The following is a 12,262-nucleotide window of genomic DNA, read 5'->3' on the forward strand; positions in this document are numbered from 1 at the left end:
GCGGCCAATTAATGGCCAGAGGGCAGGCTTGCCACTGAAGGGCCAATCAGAGGCCTTCCAGCTTACAAACAGCTGCAGGCTGCAATGGAAGGTAAGTAAGGAAGAGGATGCTTCAAAATGGAGATGCTCTCTCTCCAAGCTTTTTAAAGTTTAAATTAGAAAATGGCTTTTGCAGCCAGCCACTGTATGGTGGTGGTGGGTGGGTGGGAGGGTAACCCTCTCCAGGGTGACCTGTGACTGTTACTGCACCCAGGCAGGCAGGGAGGGCCTCTAAACCTGCCTGGGGAACCCTGGTATGCCACCAAGAGGTTTCCTCCAAGCAGTTGAAGTGGCCCTTAATAAACTGAATTAGCTACCTGCAGCGTGCGAATGAGTGGCCCTGTTGACCAAATCCCACCCCCATCTCACCTCCGTGAAAATGGCCCGGGGGGGCAAGATGGAGCTGAGGAACTGACTCAAAGGCCGGTGCTGTTATTTTTAGTACCCACCCCCCTGTCTCTAATTCTGGCCCTAGCAGGGGCTAAAAATCAAGCCCCTTGTTTGAATACCTCCAAACAGTTTTCTGGTGCTGCTAGAGTACCAAAACAGCTCTCATTATTGTCTCTGCCAATTAGGATGTCATTTTTAACTGTGGCCACTGACTCCATCCCTCTCACTAGCAACCATCTGAGGCTGGGTCAGACTGTTTGCAACCTCTGGTGTCATATTTGGACCCAAGTTGAACACCTGACCACATATCCACAGCATCACCAAAACCACCTATTTCCACCCCTTTAACATCGCACAACTCCATTTGTGCCTCAGCTCACCTCTTCCATCCTTCTGATTCCTCTAGACTTGACTATTCTAACATACCCAGCCTCCCACATTCTACCTTCTGTGAGGTCATCCAAAACTCTGCTGCCTGTGTCCTAGCTTGTACCAAGTCCCCTTCATCCTTCACTCCTACACTCCTGATCAACATTGGCTCCAGTTAAGCAACACTTCGATTTTCAAATTCTCTCCCTCGTTTTCAAATCCTTCCATAGCCTTGCCCCTCCCTCTCTCTCTCTAATCTCCTCCGGTCTTACAACTCTCCGGGATATCTACACTTCTCCAATTTTAGCTTCTTCTACATGCCCAATTTTAATTGCTCCACCATTGGTGGTTGTGCCTTCAGCTCACAAGCCCTTAACTCTGGAATTCCCTCCCTAATCCTCTCCATCTCTCTGTTGTCCACTGCACTGAGAAAAGACTCACCATGTGGATTCAAAGCAGGCAGCCATTATTGAACTAACTTTATTTACATATGCCCAATAGAGAGGGCAGCTCTTACGATAAACTACGCTCTCTTTCTCCCTTTAAGATGCTCCTCTAAACCTCTTTTGGTCATCTGCCCTAATGTCTTCTTATGTGGCTCCATGTCAAATTTTGTTTGATAAAGCTCATGTGAAGTACTTGGGAACTTTTACTCCATTAAAGGCGCTATATAAATACAAGTTACTATTGTTGTTGTTGTAAAAGATTTAATCCGGTATCATCTAAATAAAAGCACTGCAAAATGAGAAATAAAGTGGTACAAAATGACATTTGAAGAGTCCGGAAATTTCCCGATTGACCGACCCCGCCTTCCCGCTTCCTCCACGAAAATCCGGCCCCATATACTGCTGATAAAACAAGTTGTAAATCTGATATCAAGGCCACTGCAAACCTAGGCTACTGTCCTGATTTTTCTTATCAAATCACAAGACATAGTTCACATGACTGTATTCTATATGATATATTTTCAAACTAGAATGTGCGTTATTCACAAGGTCAACGGATTTCTGTTGCTATTGTACATTGTATCTCAATATATATTTACAGTAGGAATTTCTGTTATGTTAAAGAACATTATTACAAGTTAACTTGGGCCCTTTTCGAGGATAAAAGTCCTTTGGATAATTTCACCAAAAAGTACAAAATTCCACTTTGTCCTTGTTGTCTTTTTTTTGCGAAAATAATGGTAAACTGGAATATGCCCTGTCTTTGAGTGTCACCACATAAACAGAGCTTGCCATCAGTTTCTGAGCGATGATGCAAGCATATGGTTAGGAAATGGGCAAAAGCCAACAATTGAGAAAACATATATGAAGACTTCATTCAAATATTCCTCTTTCCGCTTGTCCCTCCACAAACTTCACTTGTACTATCATTTACGATTGCCAGTATTTCTAGAATGCAAGCTCCTTACCATGCACACTTAATTAAAAATCTTTCTGCACCAATGTCGCTTGTCTCCTCATTGGCTTATTAATATTCAAATTTCCTCAATAATTTCTCAATCCACTGCCAAACCTCCTTTCATGTGTGAGGGTTATATGGCCATTGGGAACAAATTTGCAACTCCTCAGATACTGAAGCAGCCCATGTCCAAATGCAGCAAGACCTGGACAATACCCAGCCTTGGGCTGACAAGTGGCAAGTAACATTCGCACCACACGAGTGTCAGGCAATGACCATCTCCAACAAGAGAGAATCCAACCATCGCCCCTTGACGTTCAATGCCATTACCATCACTGAATCCCCCACTATCAACATCCTGAGGGTTACCATTGACCGGAAACTGAACTGGACTAGCCATATAAATACTGTGGCTACAAGAACAAGTCAGAGGGTAGGAATCGTGCGACAAGTAACCTACCTCCTGACTCCCCAAAACCTCTCCACCATATACAAGGCACAAGTCAGGAGTATGATGGAATACTCCCCACTTGCCTGGATGAATGCAGCTTGCGCAATGCTCAAGAAGCTTGACTCCGTCCAGGAGAAAGCAACCCACTTGGTTGACACCACATCCACAAACATTCACTCCCTCCACCACCAACGCACAGTAGCCGCAGTGTGTACCATCTACAATATGCACTGCAGAAATTCACCAAGGCTCCTTCGACAGCACCTTCCAAAACCATGACCACTACCATCTAGAAGGACAAGGGCAGCAGATAGATGGGAACACCACCACCTGGAAGTTCCCCTCCAAGTCACTCACCATCCTGACTTGGAAATATATTACCGTTCCTTCACTGTCCCAGCCAACGAAGCCCACATCCTGAGAATGAATAAAAAAATTAGTACTGGTGGTAAACATTTTGACAGACAGTATGCTTCACAAAAAAGTAGAAGTTGCATGTCTCTTGACACAAATGCCGCTATAAATTGTAAAGTTACCATAGGTGATTAACAGTGAAAAGTATTCAGAGATGCGCTAAAGGCACAGCTTTAACTTATTAATATTTCATCTGATTTACTTAATGATGCTTTTATTTTAATTATTCTTTCATGGGATATGGGCGTTGCTGGCAAGTTCAGCATTTATTGCCCATCCCGAATTGCCCTTGAACTGAGTGGCCATTTCAGAGGGCAGTTAAGAGTCTACCATGCTGCTGTGGGTCTGGAGTCACATGTAGGCTAGACCAGATAAGGACAGCAGATTTCCTTCCCTAAAAGACATTAGTGAATCAGATGGGTTTTTATGACAGTTGGTGATAGTTTCATGGTACAAGCTTTCAATTCCAGAATTTTATTAATTAATTGAATTTAAATTCCACCAGCTGTTATGGTGAGATTTGAACCCATGACCCAATATGAGGCATAACCCTAATTAGCCCGGATTACTACTCCAATGACATGACCACTACACCACCATCCATTGGATCAATATTAGACCAACATACCTCCTAGTTCAGTAAATTTACAGTAAATTTGTAAGGAATGACTCAGTCAACAGCTTTCCTATTCAGAGTTTCCTATATATTCAGTGACTGGATGGAAAATAAATTAATTAATTCCTCTCTCTGCGCTCATCTAATTATTGGCAGTTAAATGAAATGTAATCCTTTGGGTACATTAAAATCACAGGGGTAATATTAACAATGGGTGGGTGTAAAACAAATGTTCGCTATTCAGCTGCCTATTGTACATCTTCCTTGATCTTCACTTCCATTTGAAACCGCCTGTTTTATGTCAAAGTCACAATCTGGTCCTGATTTGTAGTAAGGTATTTGCCTTCCTATTTGGATGCACAGCTGAGGATAGTTACCTGAGTTCACATGTAATGGTGTTAACAAGAAAAATAAAAATTTACAACTGTCACTAATCCATATTAATTATATATATCCATATATTATCCATATAATTACATATTTGAAAAGAAAAGGCACCCTCAGAACAAAATCTAAATAAATAGTTCTTTAGTGCATTTTGCATCACCATTTACTCACATTGACCTTTTGTGTTCCAAAATTAGCCAGAGAGGGGGATATGGGCCAGAATGTTAAGAAGCAGAGTTCTGTCTCTTATTACTGACAGGGTGTATACCCCATCTCTGTAATATTTTGCTCCTGTACCATTACCTCTGGTGCCTCCAAAGGATCTATTCTTGCCCTCTTCTATTTCTCAAACTAAATGCTGTCCCACTGAGAGATAATCAAAAAGCACAAGGTTAATTTTCACATACATACCGACAACACCCAGCTCTACCTCACCACCACCTCTCTGGACTCCTCCACTGTTGCTAAATCGTCAGACTGCTTATCTGAAATCCAGTGCTGGATGAGCAGAAATTGCCTCCAATTAAATATTGGGAAGACTGAAGCCATTGCCTAACAGTGCCTTGATTTCAGAATTTTCATCCTTGTTTTCAAATCTGTCCATGGCCTCACCACTCCCTATCTCTGTAATTTCCTCCAGTCCTAACAATCCTCCAAGATATCTGCGATCATCTAATTCTGGCCTCTTGAGCATCTCTAATCTTAATTGGGACACCATTGATGGCTGTAATTTCAGCAGCCTAGGCCCTAAACTCTAGAATTTCCTCCCTGTACCTGTCCACCTCTCTACCTCGCATTTCCTTCTTTAAGACACTCTTTAAGCCTACCTCTTTGATCAAGATTTTGGTCATCTGACCTAATATCTCCTTATGTGGTTCAGTGTCATATTGTGTTTTGTAATGCTCTTGTGGAGCGTCTTGGGTTGTTTTATACATTAAAGGTGCTAAATAAATATAAGTCGTTGTTGCTGCTGTAATAGGTTGAGAAGTGAAGTGTAGACTCTTCCCTGTATGGAGGGCAAATCCTAGCAAGCAACTAACTCATTGTTATCATGATGCTTCCAGTGGTTACTATAAGAACAGTATTGGTACTGGCCAGGGAGCACAGAAAATGGGTGGAAACAACTTATAATTGAAGAAAATATATTTAAATATGCTGCTCGAGAATGGTCATCTCTGAAAGTATATTTTCTAAGTTTTAAATAATAATACATGGGTCTGATATTTTTCAAAACAGGATATAATCTGTTTTCTTCAGTAACAAATGACCTGCTCAGAAAGTTGCATGCTCATAAAAGGGTACATTTCCAAAGTTTCATTCGTTGGTTGTTAATTGCTGAGAAAAACAAATGGGGAATTTTAGACTGCATATTGCTGTAGCAAGAAGGCATTTATTGAAAATAAAAGACCAGCGTCATACTAAAACATGATCATGAAGGAGTTCATGTCCATACCTGAAAATTACTCATTGATGTCAATGATCTTCTATTCACTAGCGTAAGCTGAACCATCCAGTAATTTGGTGAAAATGTACAACATAATTTTGATACCTTCCAGTGAACACAAAGGCTCTTAATGTTGATAGATTTTCTTTAACTGGCAATGAAAGAGAAGACCTGCATAGTTTAAGCACTATCTAGCGAGATTAAAAGTAGACCACAAAATCCCAAACCAGGTAATTCATGTATAAAAGATTAATTGGTTGTGGATAATGAGAAGTAAGCGGCAAAGGGACTCAGTCAATGAATCTCTCTTAAGTGAAACAGGAGACACTCATCAAACAGTAAACAATATCATAAAAAGGAAACTTAGCAAATTAAATAATAAATCCATTGCCTGTGTTGATTATACACTTCAGTCCCTGCAATGCTTACTGGGCATGGAAGGCCTCAAGTGTACCAGTGGACATCACGTAAAATAAAAAAAAGTCATGCGTTTATATAGCGCCTTTCACAACCACTGGACATCACAAAGTGCTTTATAGTCAATGAAGTATGTAGGGGATCGGTGGATGTCATCATAACAAAAAAAGCTCAATGTTTAATCTCAAAAATAATTGAATAGCAACTAGATGCAACTTAAAGGAATAGTCCTGTTTGGGCCTGTGTTGTAGTGTATCTATTAATCATATTTGAAATTTTGAAATTTGTTTTTCTTTTAAGTTGTTCTGTGAGCCTTTTCAAGTGGAAAGTATTTTGTAAAAGTTTATATAGTATAATTGTATTGGATAGCCAAAATGTAACCAGTCTACCCACATTGAGAAATGCACTAAAACCCATCTGGCATGATTTTTGTCCTTGCATGGGGTCAAGTATGGAAGCGGAATGGGTGAGAAAATTCACTCCACCAACCGGTCTGCCAGTTTGCCAGCAGCATCCCACTCAGAGCCATTACTGCCAGACCACTGTTTCCCACACATTGCAGGACCTCCATATGACATTAACATCAGGGTTCCAACTCAAATGGAGGTTTCAGTGAAATCCTTTTAACCTTTTTCAAGCTCCTAAGTGATAGCGGTTTTTCTAATTCATTCATGAGATGTGGGTGTCACTGGCTTAGCCAGCAATTATTGCCCATCTCAAATTGCCCTTGAGAAGGTGGTGATGAGCTGCCTTCTTGAACCACTGCAGTCCATGTGCCGTAGGTACACCCACAGTGCTGTTAGGGAGGGAGTTTCAGGATTTTGATCCAGCAATAGTGAAGGAACAGAGATATATTTCCAAGTCAGGGTGGTGAATGGCTTGGAGGGGAACTTGCAGATGGTGGTGTTCCCATGTGTCTGCTACCCTTGTCCTTCTAGATGGTAGCGGCCGTGGGTTTGGAAGGTGTTGTCTAAGGAGCCTTGGTGAGTCCCTGCAGTGCATCTTGTAGATGGTACACACTGCTGCTAGTGTGCATGGTGGTGGAGGGAGTGAATGTTTGTGGATGAGGTGCCAATCAAGTGGGCTGCTTTGTCCTGGACAGTGTCAAGCTTCTTGAGTGTTGTTGGAGCTGCACTCACCCAGGCAAGTCGGGAGTATTCCATCACACTCCTGACTTGTGCCTCATATATGGTGGAGAGGTTTTGGGGAGCCAGGAGATGAGTTACTCACCACAGGATTCCTAGTCTCTGACCTGCTCTTGTAGCCACAGTATTTATATGGCTAGTCCAGTTCAGTTTCCGATCAATAGTAACCCCCAGGATGTTAATAGTGATATAATCATTTAGTAGTTGCTAATCATATTAAGCGCCTTGGGATGCTTTATTACATTGAACGTGCTATACAAATGCGAGCTGTTGTTAGCTGTGCTGTGACATTCATAGCATCTGCTCCAATACAGAATTTCCCTATGGCCTGGCTGTTCCAGAAATTAAATGTGTTTGAAAACACCCCTGTACTGTAAAATGCCCCTTTCAATAGGAAAAAACTCATTCCATTTTTCTTTTTCTCCCTAACAGAAAGTGATGACAGAGAAAATTTGCCACTAATTCCAGCTTGAGAGAGGCCACACAGCAACTCTCCCCAGTGACATAAAACCCAACAACTGAGCCATATATTGTCTGGCACAAAGAAGATTACCAGAAAGTGAAAATCTACAATCCAAATCCCTGCAAAAATTGACCAAGAGAAATTATTTCGAAGCATAAATCATGAATTCATAAATCTTCTTCATGGGAACAGATCAACAATGATTGAATAAACACTGCAATCAAATCATCTCAGGAAGGCCATCACCTATATCCCCCTTTTTTGTTCTCAAAACTGATTCAATCAACTGAAGGCAGTTCAGCACTCCTGCACAATTTCATTTAGATTCACCAAACAAAATACACTTGCTCAAAACATGTCACAGGCCAAGGGAACCTATGTCACTACATCATGACTGTCTGTCCCCAAACTATTTGGTTCATACAGTACTCTTTGCTTAATCAGGGAGACCTGCGACCACATATTTGGAGCCCAAATGGCCACCACCAATCATTCCTATAGTTCTAATGTTCTATCACAATGGCAGTGAATTTGCATTTCATCACAGTACCGCCTGGTCCACTCAGCTATTGTGCAGCAGGAATATATTGCTCCAGAATCAGGCAACCAGGAATCAGACACCACATCAACTGCAAACCAAAAGGTGTCAGGCAAATCAGGTATATTCTGCCCCAGCACTAGATTAGGTATATAGCAACAGGAACAGACCCATTCCACCCCAGTAGGTATCAGAAATCAGGTATCAGAAATATATCATATGAGGCTTGGCATCAAATACCAGCAGCACCTTACCATTAATGACTGGATTTACCCTGTTAATGTGATGATTCAAAACATCTGATAGCTTTTAGTTTATAAATTGATTCTGCTTGTCTCCCAAACAATCAACAGGGTAATGTAATAGCAACACTAATGGTACAGTGTTCATACTGTGGCCTTCCTTGTTTTACAAGGACATTAACATATTAAAGACATAGAGAATCAAGCCATACGTTGCTGGATCAGGAAAAAAAATCATGCATCTCTGATAAACTAAGACCTGATGAGATATATAGAGAAATATAAGATTTGACACGAGTGAAATATTTGCTTTTATCCAGCGTGTATTGCACTTTTACAGGATTTAAAATTGAGACAGTTTAGTCACACACCACCAGATGAGAGTGAAATGCCAGTTTTTGCATTTTCTAAATCTAGGGAATAACTGCATAAAAGCACTTAGCATGAAACTTAAAATACCTACCCAACTTTTGAATTGGGTGCAAGTCATTTTTTAAACCCTTGTTTTAAATGTACTCTTCATGGTGTTCAAAACACCCTGGAGCCTTGATTCAAAGTAGCTACAGGAGTTTGTGAAAAACTGGCATCAATTGTGTCAGAATCATGCCTTTAGGGAAATATCAGCCAATAAATTCCAATATCTTAAAGAAATAAAGTGCTAACGATATTGTAAATTTTGTACTCTTTGAATATTTTATGATAATGTATAGTGAAACGCCTAAAGAATTTCAGTTCTTTTACAATGCCATCTGATCAAAATGCCAAATGCATTGAAATATTTTTCTTTACAATAGATTGAATTGATAAGAACATAAAATAAGAAATAGGAGCAGGATTAGACCATAGGGCACCTTGAGCTTACTCCACCATTCAGTATGATCATGGCTGATCTTCTGCCTTCAACTCCACATTCCTGCTCACCCCCCATCTCTTATCTCAGTCCTAAATGATTGACCCCTTATCATGAGACTGTACCCAGATACTCCAGCCAGCAGAAACAACCTTTCAGTGTCTACCCTGTTAAGCTCCTTCAGAATTACGTATGTTTCAATGAGATCACCACTCATTCTTCTAAAAGCCAGAGGTATAGGTCCAATTTCTTCAGCCTCTCATCATAGGACAACCCTCTTATCCCAGGAACTAATCTAGTGAACCTTCACTGTCCTACCAGATAAGCAAAGTTACTTATAACCAATCTTATGCACAATGTGTAACACACCATCTGTTCATTGCAAATGAGATCCATACAATCAGATTGCTATAAATTCTGTTGTTTAACCTGAATGGAAGGGAAATCATACGGATTCCTTTACAGGTGTGTGCTCCAACTTGCTCCATTTTTGATACTGCATCAAATGATCCAGTTTTCCTAGGAGCAAATCCGGGAATATCTCCCCTAATATTCTGTTGGTCAAACATCATCATCAAACATTAGATGTAAAATGTCACTTCTCTGACTCAAAACTGCTTTGACAAAGTATATGTTTTCTGTATCATTACGAACAATGCATCATCACAACAAAACTGAAGCGTGACTATGCTAGTTCCTTGTCTTGCTTATTTTTGTTTTTGGTTGAGGAATACATATTGCCCAGGACAATGGGAGGACTTCAATATACTTCTTCATATCATGCCAATGGATCTCTTATGCCTATTTGAACAGCCAGATGGAGCCTTGGTTTAATGTCTCATTTGAGAGACTACACCTCTGACAAGGAAGCACTCCTTCAGTACTTCACAGATGTGTCAGCCTAGATTATGTGGTCAAGTCCTGTAGTGTAGTTTGAACCCACAATCTTTGGCTTATAGATGAGAGTAATACAACTGAGCCATGCTGACAAGAAAACATTTATCCAGTTTGCAATACAGAAATATTGATGAGACCAGGTTTGGCAATGTAGTGAGACTCCTTGATGTTCGTATATGCCGAGCAGTAAGTGATTCCATTGTCTTTTGTGGGTTCTCTCATGACTGATAAGTCTGATGCGGGACATCGGCAGAAATGGCAATGTAAGATTATAGGTGAGATGTGGATGGCTCTAGATTGTCTTAGACCACCTGTTAAAAATAGTTTGGTCAGAATTCCACATCACAATAGTGAAATGCTTTCATCTCAAAAAGCAGCTGAGAAAGATCCTCAACACATACCAATCACACCCCAATAAATATTATGGGGCACATTGGTGAAGAACCAGTTAGATTGTCAGCTTCACCTTATTAGTTATTTACACTTTTGAGGTCAGCTCAAGAGAGCTACAAACTGTACACCAGTCGCTGACTTAGATGTATGGAGCCTGAGCAAGGCTCTAATTTATGATCATATTACATAACTCAATATGTGTCTTATCTGATGACTGAGCCTTAATTATAGTAAAAAAAAGAATGTCCATTATCATGGGACTTAATACAGATATTCAAAAAATTGCATTTTTAAAAAATGCATGCTTTATCTCTTATTCAATTTTTATACTTTTATATGAATAAGTGCTCAGTAATAATTTCTGATTTTTTTAACTATCAATAGTTGGAAGATTTGATGTTTTTCTTTAAGTTCAGTGTTATTATGACGGGCTTACCGTGGCAAAGTTCGTATTGTTTACTTTTAAAGATGTTTTTACTCACCTGTTTTCCCCTCTCCCAAAGTTCTGGATTCCTTGATGGATGGTAGTTGTCCACCGATAACTCATTCATGTAGTCAATATTCAAATGCAAGCTTTGACACTGAGTGTAAGTGGGTTGCTCAAGAATGGGGGCGGTCATGGCCAAGGGAGATACGGTCCTTACTGAATGGTCACATATGTACACTTCCAGCAGAGGTTGTTGTATAGCAATCAGGAGCACATATCATAACAGTTTCCCCTCTTCAACCTAAGTGACATTGAGGCTAACCGTAGCACATCCTACTGCCATTCTGACTGAAACCAACTAACTCAGCACAGATTAGAGAAATCAAACTTGGAACCTTTCTGGTGTGTATGACTCTGATATTCAGTATATGAACTTGCCAAGCTATTAGTGAAATTCCATTACTTTAGTTTCAAATGCTAATTTCATGTTAAATGTTTAAAAGGGCAATTAGGGATGGGCAATAAATGCTAATCTAGCCAGCGACGCCCACATCCCATGAGTGCATAAAAAAAATTTAGGAGATTCTTTTCTTTGATTTAAAGAACTGATGCAGGCATGCAAACTCGCCATTTCTCTGTCAAACTCCTATAAATTATAAACATGTGAGGTCATGTCTGTTTAATTTCATTTTGTACATTTACATTGTTTCATTTATAGAAATCCATTAATTACAAAGGTACAAGTTTATTTTTTTATTTGATATGAGAAAGATGATTTCTCCAGAAATGTTGTTTTTGATATCAATGGTGCTGGAATCGGGAACTTTGAAACAGTGAGGATCATCTTCTGAAAATGAATGAACTGGAGAGATTGCGAATGACTTTCCTACAAGAACTTATGCTGGATTGGAGATGGATAGAATTTGCAGCACGTTGTAAAGAACTTAGATTTTAAAATGGACAAAGATACATGGACTAAATAAAAAACCACTGGTATACGAATAATTAAGACATATCATTCTCATTATGTTTCGCTTACATGTGCAATGTACTTTTAATACTTCCTGTTTTTGGGCTTTGTAATTCTATTTGTTTGAAAATAAAGTTAGTAACTTTACTTTGTAAATTAGAATTTCTCTCTGCCATTTTAAAGAGAATTGCTTAAAACTACGTTCTGTCCAATAAAGTAGTTTACTGCATTTGGAGTAATATTTAGCCCTTAGGTATGTCCCTCTGTGAGGAGAGATTACAGAATAGGTACAGTTCCCAAATCATATGTGCTTACAAGTATCATTGTTGGACTGTTGTAGGTGGAGAGGATTAAAACCTCCAGAATTGCAGCATTTACACTTAATTGTCCAATTCATTACAGAATG

The 12,262-nt window shown here is 39.8% G+C and overlaps 1 protein-coding gene across 1 annotated transcript in view; it reads left to right on the forward strand.

Moving 5' to 3' along the window:
- Positions 1–12,003, forward strand: part of LOC144692275 (MOB kinase activator 3C-like) — a 70,951-nt gene extending 58,948 nt beyond the window's left edge. Inside the window, exon 4 of the mRNA XM_078560899.1 lies at positions 7,509–12,003. Coding sequence (XP_078417025.1) covers positions 7,509–7,538 — 30 coding nt within the window. The 3' untranslated portion in view covers positions 7,539–12,003. The remainder of the gene's footprint in view (positions 1–7,508) is intronic.
- Positions 12,004–12,262: the final 259 nt, after the last annotated feature.

The sequence above is a fragment of the Cetorhinus maximus genome, chromosome 17 (assembly GCF_964194155.1).
Source record: "Cetorhinus maximus chromosome 17, sCetMax3.hap1.1, whole genome shotgun sequence".
NCBI lineage: Eukaryota > Metazoa > Chordata > Chondrichthyes > Lamniformes > Cetorhinidae > Cetorhinus > Cetorhinus maximus.